At 38.4% G+C, this 19,542-nt stretch overlaps 1 protein-coding gene and 1 pseudogene across 2 annotated transcripts in view; one reads left to right on the forward strand and one right to left on the reverse strand.

Annotated features, from left to right (window-relative positions):
* LOC306844901 (transmembrane protein 198) overlaps positions 1-9,807 on the forward strand; it is a 22,813-nt gene extending 13,006 nt beyond the window's left edge. The window contains exons 2-5 of the mRNA XM_079377329.1: positions 1,138-1,415; positions 3,999-4,580; positions 6,437-6,639; positions 7,830-9,807. Coding sequence (XP_079233455.1) covers positions 1,247-1,415; positions 3,999-4,580; positions 6,437-6,639; positions 7,830-7,985 — 1,110 coding nt within the window. The 5' untranslated portion in view covers positions 1,138-1,246 and the 3' untranslated portion in view covers positions 7,986-9,807. The remainder of the gene's footprint in view (positions 1-1,137; positions 1,416-3,998; positions 4,581-6,436; positions 6,640-7,829) is intronic.
* On the reverse strand, positions 9,572-17,938 carry LOC306844900 (desmin-like; annotated as a pseudogene). Its single transcript has 9 exons — positions 17,280-17,938; positions 14,972-15,032; positions 14,759-14,854; positions 13,625-13,786; positions 12,440-12,565; positions 12,131-12,351; positions 11,973-12,016; positions 10,575-10,663; positions 9,572-10,013 (listed from the first exon to the last, which is right to left on the reverse strand). The product of its transcript is annotated as a desmin-like (transcript).
* Positions 17,939-19,542: the final 1,604 nt, after the last annotated feature.

The following is a 19,542-nucleotide window of genomic DNA, read 5'->3' on the forward strand; positions in this document are numbered from 1 at the left end:
TTGAAGTCCAGTGTGAAGTTTCCGAAGTCAGTGATGATTTGGGGTGCCGTGACGTCTGCTGGTGTTGGTCCATTTGTGTTTTATCAAGTCCAAAGTCAATGCAGCCGTCTACCAGGAGATTTTAGAGCACTTTATGCTTCCATCTGCTGACAAGCTTTATGGAGATGGTGATTTCCTTTTCCAGTAGGACTTTAGCACCTGCCCACACTGCCAAAACCACTTCCAAGTGCTTTGCTGACCAGGATATTACTGTGCTTGATTGGCCAGCCAGCATGCCTGACCTGAACCCCATATGGAATCTATGGGATATTTTCAAGAGAAAGATGAGAAACAGTCAATCCAACAATCCAGACGAGCTGGAGGCTCAATAGTGCCTCAGCAGAGCCACAGACTGATCGCTTCCATGCCACACCTCACTGATGCTGGAATTTGTGCTGAAGGAGCCCCGACCAAGTATTGAGTGCATAAATTAACATACTTTAAAGAACTTGATCTTTTCTGTTTTGCAAATCCTTTTTTTGATTGATTTTAGGGAATATTCTAATATTTTGAGATACTGGAGTTTTGACTTTCATGAGCTGTAAACTCTAATCATCAAAGTTAAAACAAAAAAACTTTTGAAATGTTTTACTTCACATGTAATGAATCTAAAATATATGAAAGTTTCACTTTTTGAAATAAGTTATAAGAAAAAATTAACTTTTTCACGATATTCACATTTTTTGAGATGCACCTGTATACTATAGCAAATCTATATAGATTGTAACTAAATTATTGCCCAGGTCTATATCTAAGTTGGATATATAGGTATGTCCAATGTTATACTCAGGGTACATACAGTGTATTTGTGTAGGACAATATATACTATATAGATCATCTCAACTGCTTAATATTGCTTGTATTGTCACAAAATTGTAAACTATATTCACCCACGTTTAATCTGCTAACTTTTAAATGAAGATAAGATATTTTAAACATCATTATTTTCAGTAAAGCTTTGAAACTGTATTTTGAAAAGCTCTATACAAATACAGTTGACATGGCTAGAATTTCCATGTTGAATTTGTGACTTCTAGTCTTCCAATATTATGTTTTTGTGAGCTATAACATTTTATTCATTTATTCTCTCTCTTACAGGTAGATTCATGTGGAGGCAAGGTGTACCCTGATTTCCCAGCCCCTCCCCCTTCCCTCAGTCACCCCCTCCCTACAACCTGTTCACTCCATCCAGCACACTACGGTCACCATGACGTCCACCTTGAAGACCCTAGCCTTTAAGCTGGCCCCTCCCTCAAGAGAAGCTGGACCAGAGCAGTTGGAACCATGTAACGACAGAGCAGGGCGACATTATGAGGTGGTCCCCTCAGTGGTCTGCTCTATGTGCTGTCTCTTCGGAATCATCTATTGCTTCTTTGGTGAGTTGAGTCTTCATGTTTACTTATGCATCACCCCGAGAAAATACTTGTATGTATTACCACAAAATGATGTTATTATTTTTATAAGTGAAAACCTAGAGATAGCATGTGATTAGATTATTCAGGGTTGGTTTTTAATTTTTCAGTGTGTTTCTGTGTCGAACCCATGTTCTTATTTCTAAAACTTTCTTTTTGCCCACTTTTAAATATTTCATGAGGTTCTTAATAAGGTCATGGCTTGTATAACTGTTCTGCACTCTACTTCAGATGGGCACAGATTTAAAGGGGACATACTATTCTACTCTTGTGTACGATTTATTTATTTTTTTTCTCTAAAGTCCTCTTTTCTTGTTAGTCATCAGCTGTCATGTACAATTTAATGGGTGTTTTTGATATTGTACCTTTAAGCCTTCCCTATCATGAATGAGAAATGCAAACAATAGCATTGAATGGGCATTGATAAGAAAATGTGGGTGATCATGTGTTAATATGCACATAGTTGTAACATAAAAACCATGATGATTTCTGTATTACTGTGTAATAGTGATACCTAATGGGGGAAGTCGTGGCCTAATGGTTAGAGAGTCGGACTCGTAATCGAAAGGTTGCGGGTTCGAGTCCCCGGCCGGCAGGGATTGTAGGTGGGGGGAGTGAATGTCCAGCGCTCTCTCCACCCTCAATACCACGACTGAGGTGCCCTTGAGCAAGGCACCGAACCCCCAATTGCTCCCCGGGCGCCGCAGCATGGCTGCCCACTGCTCCGGGTGTGTGTTCACGGTGTGTATGTGTGTGTGTGTGTGTGTGTGTGTGTGTGCATTTGTTCACTACTCACTGCTGTGTGCACTTGGATGGGTTAAACGCAGAGCACCAATTTCGAGTATGGGTCACCATACTTGACAATACGTCACGACTTTACGACTTTACTTTTACTAATATATCAGTACTCTATTGTTATCAGCTATATTAGATTTTTTTGATTTATAAGTATTGGTTTTTTTTTTCTCATTTTTACATTTTAGATCACCTTTCATGTCATCTAATGCTTGCTTAAAGTTAACATTTAAAAACAATTTAATTTAATAACACTGTTAACCCTGTAAAGGGTTATCATATTTGATATATGAATTTTTAAGGCATCTTTTTTTAATAACATGATTTTTATCTAAATTTGTTGCACAACCTACTACATGCCTTCTGCTCATTGATTGATAGTTTAGACTTTTTTTAATGAGTAAAATATTCATTTTTATAATGGACAGTGTAATATTGTGATGCCTAAATTCACCTGTAGCATTTAAAATGAATTTTATTTTATTTTTTAGTGATTTTATTTTTGTTTAATATTTGCATAGACAACACTGTATAGAATTTTTATATCTACATAACATGAAAATAATAATGGTCTTGTCTGTATGGGGTATCTATCAGCCAGAAAGAATATCCCTACTGGGAAGTTTTGAATGTTAGAGTTTCAAATCAAAATATTTTATAAAAAAATAGTGAGTGAAGTGAAGTGTGAGTGAGTGAAGTGACATTCAGCCAAGTATGGTGACCCATACTTGGAATTCGTGCTCTGCATTTAACCCATCCAACGTGCACACACACAGCAGTGAACACACACACACCGTGAACACACACCCGGAGCAGTGGGCAGCCATTTTATGCTGCAGCGCCCGGGGAGCAGTTGGGGGTTCGGTGCCTTGCTCAAGGGCACCTCAGTCGTGGTATTGAGGGTGGAGAGAGCGCTGTACATTCACTCCCCCCACCTACAATTCCTGCCGGCCCGAGACTCGAACCCGCAACCTTTGGATTACGAGTCCAACTCTCTGACCATTAGGCCACGACTTCCCACATAAGACTTCCCACATAATAATAAGCTACACTTAAAAAATAATAATAAGCTACACTATTATTGTGGGGAAGTCGTGGACTAATGGTTAGAGAGTTGGACTCATAATCCAAAGCTTGCGGGTTCGAGTCTCTGTACCAGCAGGAATTGTAGGTGGGGGGAGTGAATGTACAGCGCTCTCTCCACCGTCAATACCATGACTGAGGTACCCTTGAGCAAGGCACCGAACCCCCAACTGCTCCCCGGGCGCTGCAGCATAAATGGCTGTGTGTGTGTGTGTGTGCACTTTGGATGGGTTAAATGCAGAGCACGAATTCCAAGTATGGGTTACCATACTTGGACGTATGTCACGTCACTTCACTTTTCACTTTTCACTTCGTCACTTAAAATAAATAATGATATGTCCCCTAAACTTGTTTTTTTGGCTTTCCCTCATGTTTGTACAGTTTGTAAGTTTTACGATGGTGTAGAGCTGGAAATATACGTGAAAGGTATAATCCTGAGTGAATCAACCTCAGTCACTTTTCCATATTGAAAGTGTTGAACTGTTAATAAACTGAGCAGAATTGTGGTCTCACACTATTGTGCTATTCTTGAGCTGTGAAATCAGCCACTCTATGCATTTCCAGTATTTATCTGTCTAGCTATTTTTATCTTTTTCTTCTCCCTCCTTCACTTTCTCACATTTTTTCACTCACTCGGTTCTCACCTCCTGTTCTTTCTCTATTTTGCAGGTTACCGCTGTTTTAAGGCTGTACTCTTCCTCACAGGGCTCATGTTTGGTTCTGCAATCATCTTCCTGCTCTGTTACAAGGAGCGAGTATTGGACACACAGCTGAGCGTTGAGGCCAGCGTGGGCATCGGCTTGGGCATCGGCACCCTGTGTGGCCTGGTGACCATGTTGGTACGCAGCGTTGGGCTTTTCATGGTGGGGCTGCTCCTGGGCCTGCTGGTGGGCATCGGGACCCTGATAGGAATGGAGGAGCTGTCGTCCAACCCCCCGCGGTCAGTATGGGTGCCCCTGGGCGTCCTGCTGGGGCTGGGCATGCTGTTCGCCGTCCTCACCCTGCAGTGGCAGAGATTCTTCACCACCCTCTCCACGTCCGTGTTTGGGGCTGCAGTGATAGTTGTGGCTACGGATTATTTCGTGGAGCTCTTCGCGCTGGTCAGGTACATTTACGAGCGGGTGAAAACGGGCCCCCGGGAGCCGGTGTGCTGGACGACGTGGGTGGTCCTGGGAGCCTGGCCTGCTCTCGCCCTGCTGGGTGTTTTGGTGCAATGGAGAGTGACGGCAGAGGGCTACTCCCACACGAAGGGTGAGTCAGGGACAGACAAAGTGTTGTTTGGAATATATGACACACTGTTCTTGTGGATTTATTGTACCGGATAGGGAGAGAAGGTTTTATGAACGTGTGCAACTCAGCAGATGGTTCCTGTCTGTCGGTGTGCTGTTAGGGCTGTGTGACTAATGATCACAGAAACAATTGTGCAGAGCAGAGTATCAGTTCATGGAGAGGCTCTCTCTCTCTGTGTCTGTCTGTCTGTTTCCAGTACAGTAAAGTTGTGCACTGAATGGTTTATAATGTCCATCTTCTTCAAGAAATAGTTCACCCAAACATGAAAGTTTGGCACAATTTCACCCTCACGGCATTCCAAAACTGTATGATTTCCTTTCTTCCATGGAACACATGAGAAGTTTAATAGAACGTGAAAAGTGCTTTTTTGATAGTGAATGAGCACAGATATTTCAAACTCCAAACAGTAAAATTAAAAGTAGTCTATGCAAGGGTAGTCTAATGCTATTCAAAATTAATTGAAATAAAATAAAACTGGCTTACCGCGATTATAATAAGTTAACAAATAAGTTAAAGGCTGCGATTTAATTAAATAAATATATGCCGTGTGGCACTGTGTTTATTTACACACATGCAGTTTATGATTCAGTGTTTTCAATGTTTCAGGAGCATTGATAAAGAGAAGAAGCTTTTAAGTTAGCATGAAATGGTAACACGTTATAGATCTTAGTGTGAAAGGTTCATCCATTGCATATGTTTAATTTTCACCTTGTACGTTTTTACACCTTAATCAATGTCATAAATGTACCTTCTAGTGAAAATGACCCCTTCTCTCTGATGATGTATGCAGAACTTCTCACCAAACTCGCAAGCTCGTGTTCAACTGCATCCACTTTCAATCCACATCTCAAAATCTTTGTCAACAATTAATGCATAGAACCAAGTCTCGCCTACTTGTTTCTTTGTTGATGGTCCATTACTCACATGTACTGTACATCACAATACAGAAGAAAAGTTCTGTCGCTGTTTCAGTTTCATCATGTCTTAGTTTAACATTTGAACAGTTGTACTGGGGGAAAAAATGTAGTAGTTGTAGTGGTGTAGTAGTAGCATGCTATTGTTCTTAAAAGAACATTTAAATAGTGAATTTCTTATTTTGTTTCAATTTTTTTATTTCATAATGTTCATTATTATTATTAATATTATATGATCACAAACTTTTGAAACAAATTGCGCAGTCCTATCCTTTTAACAGAGCATTTAGTGACTGTAACATATACTGTCTGATTTCAAGGTTTTTGCAGAGAGCTGCTTTCTGAAGCATCATTTAAACCCAAAGTGTTTTCTTTATGCCGTTTTAAGGTTTTAAGAGAAAGTGTTACACCTAGGTTTGTGCCAGAGAACAGCTTATGTGGCCATTTAAATACATATGTAGGTTTTTAAAGAGAGTGTATGAGTGTAGAGAAGAACGGATAACTAAAGTAAAGGAAAAGTGTGGAGAAAGCCACTTACTGGTAGATACACATATATATGCAGCTTGGTAACACCGTTAACACAGTGCATGTAAACATGAACACCGCTTTCATGTCTTAAATTTATTGCAAAAACCGCGGTATGCATATAAACATACTCTTTCTATTCATCACATGAACTATTGTATGGCTTCAGACTATATATCATATGAGTGCTGTTCAAATATACATTTGTTTCCATTCACTTTAGAAAAGCAAACATGAAGCAATCTACAATTTTTATTTATTTTTTTGTGTGTGTGTATGTACGTGAATGATGAAAGTTTTAATTTTAGTATAGACTAAAAATATAATGTTCAGTATGTATGTTTCTGTTATGTACTGTATTCTCTCTCTCTTTCTCAGTGATGATCAGTCGCCAGCAGCGGCGAGTTCAGCTTATGCGTATACGTCAGAAGGAGGAGAGGAGGGAGAGCAGCAGGAAGAAAAAGAGGAAGCAGCCGCAGAACGCACACCACACACATGCTGCCAAAGCCCTGCACCCAGAGCCCGCCTACCGCAGGAAACCCAACCCTATACGACGCTTTGATGGAGATGTCCTTTCTCCTGTGAGTCCATCCTGTACACCTAACTACTTGCTCTAACTTATTCACATCTATTTCAGAGCAGGGTGGAAATTAATGGGAAAGTGACAAAAACGCCTCCAAAATTTAACATGTGACTGCAATGTCCCTGTAATGAATTCCTTGTTTTTGTTAACACTATTTTTTCAGTCTAATTACTTTTCTAATTATCTGGATGGAGAATTTATTTAACCCTTTGATGCATACGATCCACACCGTAATGATCACTCTAGGCTGGTCCTTGGCTCTAACAATCACACCAGTGGGATTAGAACATTTAGTACATCACGTGATCAACTGCTAAATTCAAATCTGCTTTTGTGCTTTGACTGGCACTGAGACAGAGAGAGGGATTTATCACAACCGTTTAGTGTTTTCAACCACATAATGTTTGTTTTAGGTTTAAGACATTTAAGTACTACCAAAAACATTTAGAGTATTTAAAATACATACTGTTGTCTATGGAAGCAGAAAACTTATTTGAAATAATAATAATAATAATAATAATAATAAAAATAATAAACCCTTTCAAACTTAAATTGATTGTTCTATTCATGTTAGAAACACATTGTGTATATCCAATACCAGTCAAAAGTTTGGAATATTTAAGATTAATTTTTATGTTTTTGAATGAAGTCTTTATGCTCACCAAGGCTGTATTTATTTGATAAAAAGTACAGTAAAAACTGTAACTTTGAATAAATTATTCCAGTCATCAGAGTCACAGGATTTAGAAATTATTCCTATATGCTAATTTGATGCTCAAGAAACATTGCCTATTATTATCAATGTTGAAAACCGTGATGCACTACCATTCAAAAAAAAAAAAAAAAACGGAAAGAAAGTGCTTTTATTCAGCAAGGACCTATTAAATTGATCAAAAGTGACAGTAAAGACACTTATAATGTTACAAAAAAAATATTTTGGGAGACGTTGCTAAATTTACCTACCTGATCTACAGACTCTGATTCTATGCATTGCAACATAAAGTAACATGATTTTAAACTTGTGTGTGAGAGTTAAAAATACCTCTTAAAAATTGTTGTAAATTTGAAACTTTTTGTCCTACAAAGCTGGTCACCTGATAAACATTTACTTAAAGTAACTTTAGTCTTGTTTAATAATGTAGTAATATTTAGTTTTTTGTTCTAATTATGTGTTTTTCTCTCTGGCAGAGCTACATCCAGAGTTTTCGGGAGAGACAGGTGGATGGACGTGCTTATCCAGCGGGTGGGCTGATGGCTGCGGGTCACACAAGTGTGGATATGGACTATGACTGTGGATCCAGGGTCCCTCTCACTTCTGGGGTCGGACCACATGTTCGGGTCTGACCACACTCACTTCTTCACAAACCCCCCCGCCCCTTAACACACTCTCATTCGGTGCTGACCTGACCCTGGGTCCCACACACACAGAGGCTTGGGTCTCCTCACCATTCAGAACTAAAAAACGAAAGCACTTCTAACTATAATACTGGATGCATCATTCCGAGACCATGTTTGTTTTTAAAGAGCTGCTTTCACAAACACGATTACACTAACACACTTTACCTGAACATGTGCCTAAGATGCGGCATTCTGTTCACCTAATACAGAAACCGTAATTATGAGGTGGTTTAAAAAAAATTATAATCTGGGCTCCATTCTGTCAAATTATTTTCAAAAAACCGTCTGTGGTGAATTAGTGTGTTGCCCATTCATCAATGTTTCACGATATTGCGTTTCTGTTTGTGACAAATTCATCAGTTGGTGCTGAATCTTGTCTTTGTACCACAACGCTGTCATTTTGAAGTCAGCCGTTCCTCCTCTCATCGTAAAGTCTGTGGATTCCACCAGTCAGTGTTTGTACTGTGAGATCCCGCATTCCGGCCCAGGACTGTACCAAATACCGTCGAGCAGGGGTGCCTTCGAGACACCACTAAGAAACTCTCTCAGGAGAATCCAACTCCTTAGCCTTGTTTCAGAAAGGCTGTAGGGCAAAGAGCCATATTACTGCTGATCAGAGCCACCTGGTCCACTCTGGGATGCAGAGCTGAATGCCTGGTGATGAAAAGAACGAGGACAAGGTGGAGGAAATGAGCGAAGATGATACTCAGGGACAGCGTGACTGTTTTGGGAGTGCTGGGGGAAGAACTATAAAGTACATGGACACAGAATAATGATGCAAAAACTGTAGATTTGTCCCCTCGGAGACGAGCGCAACGGATGGCACCATGAGCGTTCAGTTACTGCTGTGTATAAAAATAGTTTGCAAGTGAACATACAGGGGGTGCAGGAAGACGTGATGGTTGAGGAGCAAACTTCCTTCTTAAAAGATCCCCACAGTCCTTTGGGGCAAACTGCATGACATAAACACCCCCATTTTCCTTTCCACAATGCGTTTTCAGGCCCATCTTCATACATACAATTGAAATGAGCAATTTCTGCCATGGTGTCTCTATTTTTCTCTTTTTTAATTTTATTCTGCAAAGCAGAAAATCTGTTATGTACATAAAATGCACATTTAGTATATCCATCAACATGGCCACTCATATTTATTAGATATTGGTTTATTTTTAATTAATTGTTTTTCGAGGGATCCTGAGTCCCGACAGGTGAATGGATGGTGGTATTTATTAGTTTGTTTGGTTTTACATGCACAGTCATGTTTTCTTTATAACTTACCATCTGATAACAGAGTGTAGTCTTAAAGACGGAAACTCTTCATGCAATGAAACCTTTGACAATCTGACATTGATTTGTTTTTTTGGACACTGTACAACAGCATGTGTTTGTATGGGCCTGGTTATTATGGTAAACTTTGTGAATTCACTGTGTCTCTTGTGATCTGTGATTCATCTCTCGATTTCTGTTTGGGTGTATTTATACTCATGTATAGGTTAACAGACACACACAGAAACACAAGAGAAAACATTAATGGAATGTGTTGGCTTGGGTATCTTTAATTTATTTTTCTTATGCTTGGCACCATCCTCACAGTTCTCTTTATCATTTTATGTTTTAGTCTGCTTTCTTCTGCTTCGTTTACTGCACTCACCTTACTGTTTCTGTCCTTCTTTTACCTTATCTGAAACTTATAGTTTAATCTACCTTACATTATTCCAAACTGACATATAGTCTATACCTGGACTAAAAATGCTTAAAAATACAGATTTAAAAAAGAATGTGATTGCTCTCTTCTCCCGCTCATGCAGATGTGCACATATCACTTTTATGATGTGTGGAAAAACAAAAGAAACTACAGATTAAGAAAGTCTGTCCTAAAGGTTTTATTTTTATCTTGTTTTGATTCTTTGGTTGCAGCTCCTTGTCCGAGGTTTACATGATGTCCTTCTGGTGTTGTGTAGATTCACTCACCACCTGTAGGGGCAGTAGACTGATTTAATTTCAAAGACAGACTTCATCAGCTCTTTGTCGACAGGCAGCCAATTTGTGAGGAAATCACTCCTGCAAAGCATTTTTCCCAATTTTATTAAATTGGTTTATAGAATTCCATTACTGTAATCAAATATTTAAAAATTTTAATAGTGCATCTAATATTGCAAGGGATGTTGAGGTTCTATACGGGAGGGAAAGAATGAAGAAGACAACACTGGGATGGACTGAAATGTTTGTGTACAGGTTTATATATTCCGGTGGGGACTTAAACCTGAATACACACAGACTCATGGGTACTCGTGTCACGGTGGGGACTTAAATTGAGGTCCCCATGGGTACAAAAGCTTATAAATCATCCCGAATGAGTTTTTTTGAGAAAGTAAAAAGGCACAAAGTTTCCTGTAAGGGGTAGGTTTAGGTATAGGGTTGGTGCAGAGTGATAGAAAATACGGTTTGTACAGTATAAAAACCATTACGCCTATGGAGAGTCCCTAGCTGACCTGTGTGTGTGTGTGTGTGTGTGTGTGTGTGCGCGTATCACACCTCCCCATCACGCGTCTCAATGGTCTTGATCAGGACGGTTTTCTTTGAGTGCATTTCAGATGCTCTCTGTTGGTGCTCTGGACTCGTCTCTGTTGAAAATTATATTTAATAAAAAAAAAATATATATATATATATATATATATATATATACACACTACCATTTTAGTAACATACATTTTACATGCATAGACTTTAGTAATACCTTACATTAAGGTCCTATATTAGTAAACATTAGTTAAAGCTTTAACTAACATTAAAAATGTGGAATACATGTCTTAATCTTTTAAAACTTTTTTTTACGTTATCTCAGTTCCATTAACAGATACAACTTTTGATTTTAGTAATGTATAAAATGTTGAAATTAACATTAACTGAGATTAATAAACATTTTAGATGCATGTTTCATTGTTAGTTAATGTTAACAGAAGAAACCTTATTACAAAGTGTTACCAACATTACTCATTATTACTTATGTAGAAAAGAGTTCTGCTTAATACTAAAAATAAAAGAAAATAACTAAAAATATAATAAAATACCTAACTACATAATACTATTATTGTTAGAAATTGCAACAATATAAAAATAGAAATATAATACATTTATACATTTAAAATTTTATTTAAATCAATAAATAAACAACAATATCCTGGCCAGAGGAGAACTGGCCCCCCGACTGAGCCTGGTTTCTCACAAGGTTTTTTTCTCCATTCTGTCTCAGAGGGAGTTTTGGTTCCTTGCTGCTGTCGTCTCTGGCTTGCTCAGTTGGGGACACTTAATTTCTAGCGATTATCGTCAATTTGATTTCACAGATACTGTTTAAACTAAACTGAGCTAGACAATGACATCTCTGAATTCAATAATGAAATGCCTTTAACTGAAAATTGAGTGTTTAATCTTATTATTATACATTACTGACACTCTATCCTCCAATTTGATACTGTTAAGTGCTTTGACACAATTTGTATTGTTAAAAGCACTATATAAATAAAGGTGACTTGACTTGATATTTTCGTGGAAACCTTTATACTTCTTTTTTTTTTTTTTTTTTTTTTTGAGGATGCAGTTTTAGGATTCTTTGATGAACAGAATGATTAAAAGACTAGCATTTATTTGAATATATATATATATATATATATATATATTAGAAACCAAACAAATATGTGCATCTGCTGAATAAAATGTATTACTTTCAAAAAAATTACCAACCCCAAATATAAATATTAACATTAAATTATACTACCTGCTTTTGACTTTGATTTAAATCACGGTTTACCTCATGTTTTATTTCATTTTAAATTATTCACAAGACACAAATAGCAGGAACCTGTGCAGGTAGCATCTGAGGAAATGCATCTACAACATTTTTAGTACCAGTATATCACAAGGTTTTCATCTTACCTCTAAAGCCTATGGTGGAATATGACTGCATGGGCATCACAATCCTTTAAAGTGAGAGAGGAAGAAAAGTAAAAAGTAATAAAAAGCCATCAGAATAATCAGAAAGGGTGGAGAATGTTAAAAACAAGGAGGACAAATCTTTTTCATTTCCTTTGTACCTGCTCTCCTCTCCTTCCAGCAGCTTCCTGTAAGTGGCGATCTCCACATCCAGGGCCATCTTAACATTGAGCAGGTCTTGATATTCTCGCAGGTGACGTGCCATCTCGTCCTTCATGTTGGCAATCTCTGCCTCCAGCCTGGCAATGTTGTCCTGGAAAGCACCGGCCTCACGACCGTGGCGATCCTCCATATCTCTCATCTGCCTCATGAGAGACTCATTCTACAGAGTGAGAGACAAAGAGATGAATGCCACATGGAGAAAGACAAAGAACATGTATGTCCACATCAGACAGAACAGATAGACATACGGTGCCCTTGAGGGAGTCGATCTCACAGGTGTAGGACTGGATCTGGTGTCTGTACTCCATGGAATCCAGCTTGGATTGTTTGAGAGCCTCGTTGTTCTTGCTCACTGCCTGGTTAAGATCTGACACCTGATGGTGAAAATACATCAATCAACAGGTTTTCCTTTCAGTTATCTCACTCAGTTCACCAGTGTTATGGAAGCTACTTTCCCAGTGAAAGCTAAACTGCTTTCAAAAAATTGCTTATACATTTCTTGGTATTCAATCTTAAGACCAAATGTTGCATTCAATCTTTTTTCAACTACTTCTTTCAATTAAAGCAGGTTTTGTATTTCTTTTTCGACTCTTATTGATCATAGGCCTGACTGATTTATCCAAAGCGACTTACAATTGGGGAATACATAAAGCGATTCTTCTTAAAGAGGCAAGCAGACACAGGAAGTGCTCATAATACCAAGTTTCAGGCATTGTTCAAATAAGTATAAGATAGAAAGGGAAGGAAGGAATAAAGAGAAAGACAAAGTTTTTTTTTAAATTTAGGATTAAGTCAAGTAGCTTAGAAAGATGAGTTTTCAGCTGTTGCTTGAAAATTGTCAGGGATTCAGCATTCTGGATAGGGGTGGGAAGATCCTTTCACCAGCCAGGAACAGTGAATGAGAATGTTCTGGAGAGTCATTTTGAGCCTCTCTGTGATGGTACCATGAGGTGCCGCTCACTAGCGGATCTCAGACTTCTGGAGGAGATGTAGATTTGTAATAGTGAGTGGAAGCAGGTGCTGAGCCTGTGGTTGTTCTATATGCAAGCATCAATGTCTTGAACTTGATGCGACCAGCAACTGGTAGCCAGTGCAAGGAGATAAAGAGCTATGACATGGGCTCTTTTGCGCTCGTTGAAGACCAGTCGTGCCGCTTCTTCAACTCGTGGATTATTTTGGCAATGTACACACAAAAGTGAGCCAAATAAACTCTGATCAGCGGGACTTATGGTCAATGAGTCGAAACCGAAAGACATACAAGAGTATAAATTTATTAGCGTTGCTTGAGACACTTTGGGGATACGTTGCCAGAGACAAGACCCTGACAGGTATCTTAAGTCAGGTGCATAGGGGAATGTATAAAATGCAGCTGTGATACCTAATGGTGAAAATGCAAAATCAATAGGTTCTTTTTTTGCTGTCTTCTGTCTCACCTTTGACTTGTACCAATCCTCAGCCTCTGCGATATTCTTTGCAGCGATGCCCTCATACTGAGCACGGATATCCCTCAGGGCAGCAGTCAGGTCCGGTTTGGACATGTCCATCTGGATTTGGACTTGAGTCTCTTGCATCTGGGCCTGCAACTCACGAATTTCCTACACAGAGAGAAAGAAAAAGCTTGTGTGTATATGTTTGTGCTTGTTTTAATAAAGCAGCATGGCATTGCTGATAGGACTAGTGGCAGAACTAATCTCAAACATCCACACACAGCTGGCCCTGAAACAGAGGCTTGTCATGCTGTTTTAAAGTAGCTGTGTAATCTCCAGGAACAGATGCAGCTCTATAATAGAGCTCTGAGATGAGATTCACTCAGCTCAGCAGTGTTGGGGAAGCTACTTTGAAACTCTAGCTTTCAAAGCATTAAGCTACTTGCAATTGAAAACTACAGTGAAGCTACTTCTTTTTTTTGGGGGGGGGGGGATCTACACTACACTACACATTACTAACTAAACCCCACTTTATCTTAGGCATCTTTAACTACTGTGCTACTATGTAAATATAATTGTGCGGTATAAATGTATTTACTGTGTTCTAAACACTTTTGTTGTTACTGAGATGGAATACAGTTAAGGTTAGGAATGGGTTTCATGGTATGGTAGGGTTTAAGAGTGGGTTTAGGGGTGGGGTTGGGTCAACAGTATAATTATGGATGTAATTACATTAATGTATTTTTAAAATGTAAGTACAATGTAAAAACATTTATGTACATAATACAAAAAAGCAGAGGAGCATTAAAAAGTTTGGGGACAGTAATGTTTCTTTTATTTTGGAAGAAGTAATTACTTTTACTTAGTAATGCAATTTATTTATGAACTAAACTGAGAAAAAGTGACAGTAAATACATATCTGATGTTACAAAATATTTCTAGAGATTAACTTGCAGGAGCTGTCTAACACACTGATTCACTAAAATGAACTGAATTTTCAAATCTAAATATTAAAATGAATCATTTTGAGTTTGTACAAGACTTGACAATGACTATCTGACTCACTGATTGTCTCATGAATCAGCCTTAGAAATAATTATTGGCACACAATAAAAATGAAACGTCCTTAAATGTGCTAACCTCTTCATGGATCTTCTTAAGGAAGGCAATCTCTTCTTGGAGAGTCTCTATACGTCTTTCCAGATCCAGGCGGGCAAAAGTGGCAGCATCCACATCCTGAAATTGGATGTAATATCAAAATAAAACTAAGCCACATTTTATTATTCATTACTAAAGACAAAATAAAATGGAATGGAATTCAAGAGAGGGGGATTTGTGTTTTAGGGGACTCACCGCTCTGAAAGCGGCCAGATTATTGTCTGCCTCTTCCCTCAGTGCAATCTCCTCCTGAAGCCTAGCGAGAAGAAGAGGGAGAATGGGAGAAGGGAGTTATGTATCTCATATTTATTACAGCCAGCCTATTTCCTTTCCTTTTATAGACTGAGGGTTTACAGCAACCTCACACAAAGCTTTTCCCGCTGGAAGATGGAGTGGGGCCAGCACATTTAGGGTGACTAACTCCTGAATAGGAAGTAAAGCTAGACTATTGTAAACAACATGCTTGAAAAGACAATAGCTTCCTTTATAAAGGCGGTTTCCTTAAGCCTTTAATAACCTCTCTAGACCTGATATAGCATTTTATTTTGCTCATAATTGGTTAGTAGACCAGATGAAGTCATGTTTAATCATTTCTTAGCTTGGTTACTACAGAGACAGGCAATTTGAAACTCTTTTCAGCATTAAATAAAGAACACATTAGAACTCTCCAGTGACCCTGAAACACCTGTGCCCAGAGGTCTCTCAGTGGTCTATCAAACTGATTATATAAATGATCTTCCTTTCCAACTGCTTTTATTGTCCATATTGAGAAGACTGTCCCTACAGTGGTCCAGTAGTGCACAATGCAACAAAATCTCCATAACACAACGAAATCGTCACAATACAACGCATAGAACTAATTTTGTTGTGTTGTGCTAATTTCGTAGCTTGCTTCCATTGTGTTGTTAATTTCGTTGTGTTGTAGCTTGTTTCCATTGTGTTGAGGCTTATTTCCATTGTGTTGTGCTAATTTCGTTGTTTTGCGGCTTCTTGCTGTCATGTTGTGTTAATTTTGTTACGTTGTGGCTTCTTTCTGTTGTGTTACGGCTTGTTTCCATTGGGTTGTGCTAATTTTGTTGTGTTGTGATTTGTTTCTGTTGTGCTGCGGCTTCTTGCTGTGGTGTTGTGTTAATTTTGTTATGTCATGGCTTGTTTCTGTTGTGTTGTGCGAATATTGTTGTGTTGTGATTTGTTTCTGTTGTATTGTGGCTTGTTTCTGTTGTGTTGTGGTTTGTTTCCATTGTGTTGTGCATGTTTCCTTTAGGTTGTGGTAATTTCGTTATGTTGTGGCTTGTTTCCGTTGCGTTGCGGCTTGTTTCTGTTATGTTATGGCTTTTTTCTTTTGTGTTGTGGCTTGTTTCCATTGTGTTGTGCTAATTTTGTTGTGTTGTGATTTGTTTCTGTTGTGTTGTGGCTTTTTTCTTTTGTGTTGCACTTGTTTCCTTTAGGTTGTGGTAATTTCATTATGTTGTGACTTGTTTCCGTTGTGTTGTTGTGGAGATTTTGTTGTACTGGGCCACCATACTATTCTGGACAAAGTAATTTTTTTCCAAACTTTCCAAAAGACACTTAATGAAATAAATTACCAGTACATGCTTTTAATATAGCAGAACCTTTACTCATTCAATAAAGAAATGGCTATAAAGCAATATTTTCAATACATGAAACACGTTTCATTTTAACTGGTCACTTTTCTCTCCTCCATTTGTTAAATAGCTCACAAGAGTAACAAGTGCTCCTGTTGCTGTGATATAGACTTCACGTTGTGTTATGTGTGAATGCGATGTTTGTTTTTCTCTCAGATTGTGTTATCTTCACTGTCTGGGACAGCTGAATGTGTGTGAGGTGTTTGCTATGGGGAGAGATTATGTGCATTCCCCTGTTGGCACTGAATGTCTCTGGATTGTTATGTAATGTACTGTGTGTTTCTAAATATGAAACTCAAGAGTGGGTTGACAGCTTCAGTACCACAAAGAATACATGAATAAAATTTGCATGTATTTTTGAATAATCAAATAATATCTGTTTCCAAGTGTACTCCTTTAAGCCCCTCTTTCTTTTGTATCATGCAGAAAAAGTTTCAATAAGCTGGTTTGCTGGCCTGGCCAAGATGTTCTTCAGATGATCTTTTTGGACTCCCTGTCCAAAAGTCTTAAATATAAAGGTTCTTTATTGGCATTGATGGTTCCATGAAGTGGAAAAGGTTCTTTAGATTATTAAAATGTTCTATCACTAAGAAAAAAAAATTTATTTTAAGAGATGTTGACTGAAAGATTCTTTGGGGAAGACAAAATGGCTCTTCTGTGACATCATCACTGCAAAAAATCTGTTTTGAACCTTTATATTTAAGAGTGTCAGCAACAAATTTCTCATAGCCTGACCACCTGGAAAGAGCCTAAGACCCATCTAAAACAAGCCAGACAACCCCAACTAGGCTGTCAAACCAATTTAGGCTAGTTTAAGATGTTTCTTCCAGTAGAGATTCATGCTTCATGCATCTCACCTGAGCTTCAGTTTCTGCAGGTCATCTGCCAAGTTATCCCGCTCCACCTCCACACGTGATCTATGACTGGTGACCACTTCGATCTCTCTTCTCAGCTCCCTCATCTCATCCTCATACAGGTCAGCGATCCGTGTGGGCTCCCGCCCCCTCAAGCGCTCCACCTCAATCACCAGCACCTGGTTCTGGTGCTCCAGCATGCGGACCTTCTCAATGTAGTTGGCAAATCGGTCGTTTAGGTGCTGAAGTTCAGCTTTCTCACTGGTGCGTGTTTGGAGAAACTCCTGATTGAGCGCGTCAGCCAGGTTGAAGTCCAGCGTTTCACCCATGCCACCATAGGAGCGGGTATAGCCCGCAGACAAGTTGGGCATACTGTAGGATGAAGCTCGATAATTGGAGAATCCAGGAGAGGAAGTGGAGGATTTGCTGACCTCGTAGACTCTGGAGCTGACCCGAGAACTACCGGTCCCCCCGGTGGAGGCTCGGCCGAACATTGCACGGGACATTGGTGGTGTCAGGTAGCCAGGACCACCAAACATTCGACGGTATGATGAAGAGGGCGAGGAAGAGGCGTAGTGGCTCATGTTGGAGCACAAGAAGGACAGACCAGATGAATACAAACACCCTCCGGAGAGGACAGAGATAGAATGAGCGCATGGCATGCTCATCTGTGGCTATTTGTAGGTTTCTGCCCCCTCCCTTCCCATCTACCCCAAACTACTTCAGCCCACTTTCTCTCTCCCATACCATCTTCTCCATCCTACCCCTGACAAATAATTTCTCCTATCTTATCTCTTTCACTCATTGCCAAGCTGTTCCAACTTTTGGCACAATAATATTGAGCTTATTGACTATGAACTGAAACAGAGAACCAACTGTGCCCCTCATCACAGTGGTGATCTCATCATTGAAACTTAGCTGACTCTCTGGTCCAGATCAAGCTTGGGAAATAGCAAGTATGATTTTTAGCCTTTTTTTATTATTATTAAAGGGATAGTCAAAGCAAAATGAAAATGGTGTCATAATTTACTCACCCTCATGTAATTCCAAATCTGTAAGACTTCCTGTCTTCAATAAATAAATAAATAAATGTCAAATGATATTTTAGACCCCATCAACTTTCATATATGCCAGGTTCATAAAGTCAACTAAAAAGTTAACTAAAACTAAAATCATCATCAAAAAAAAAAAAATGATAAAATCTGATTTTATTTCAGTTAGTTGCCAATGCAACATTTCTTAATTTTATTTAGTTTAACCTGATGTACTAAAATAACTAAAACTAAAATAATATCAAACAAATTATATAGACATATTTGAAAAGATAAAAAAAAAAAAAAAGTAATAAAAATGAAGACAAAAACCCCACAACAAAACTGCTAAAACTAATCAACATTAAATTGGAAACTCAAAAAAATACAAATAAATACTCAAAATTCTAAATATTAACACAAACTAAAGTAGTATCTCAACGATACTAAAATAACACTGGTATGGGCAAAAACATATCAGATCTTTCTTTTTAAAATATGTCTAATCTTTTGCAGCAAGTCAGACTGGTTTGGAAAGACATGAGGGTGAGGGTAATGATGACAGAATTTTCCTTTTAGGTTGAACTATTCCTTAAATTTCAAATGCAAAAGGTCACTTTGAGAATTAAATCATTCCTCAAAGATGTCTCATTTATTTATGAGAAAAATTAAAAAGCATTCACATTGGAATTCCATAAATTACCACACTGATGTCACTGTATTGCTCTGTCATTTGTAAATGTCCTGCTAAACAGCTTGAGAAAATGTCACATTCTAATATTGTTAGTGCAGCACCTAAAGCTGGTAAACAGATGAGCACAGATTCAGCAGAAGGTTTATTTAAGCTGCCTTAAAAAGGAAAGGCATGAACAGTAGAGGAGAAGATGCAACACTGTGTACCTTCTCTGGAAACAGCAGGGGAGATGATCCTCTCCTCCTGCATTGGTAAACTCATTGCGTCATTATTGACAGTGGCATTTCCCATGTCACTACTGAAGGAGAGCAGATTTAAGAGGTTTCAACACACCCCTCAATAATATAATATAATATAATATAATATAATATAATATAATATAATATAATATAATATAATATAATATAATATAATATAACAATAAAAGTACCTATCCCGAAGATATCTTTAAAGCTCAAAAGTCACATATTTCATATGATTTAGGGACATGGTGGATTTTTTTTTTAAGTGGCAAACAATGAACCAGGTGTCTTCTATGTTT

This window comes from Barbus barbus (genome assembly GCF_936440315.1).
Source record: "Barbus barbus genome assembly, chromosome: 25".
Classification (NCBI taxonomy): Eukaryota; Metazoa; Chordata; class Actinopteri; order Cypriniformes; family Cyprinidae; genus Barbus; species Barbus barbus.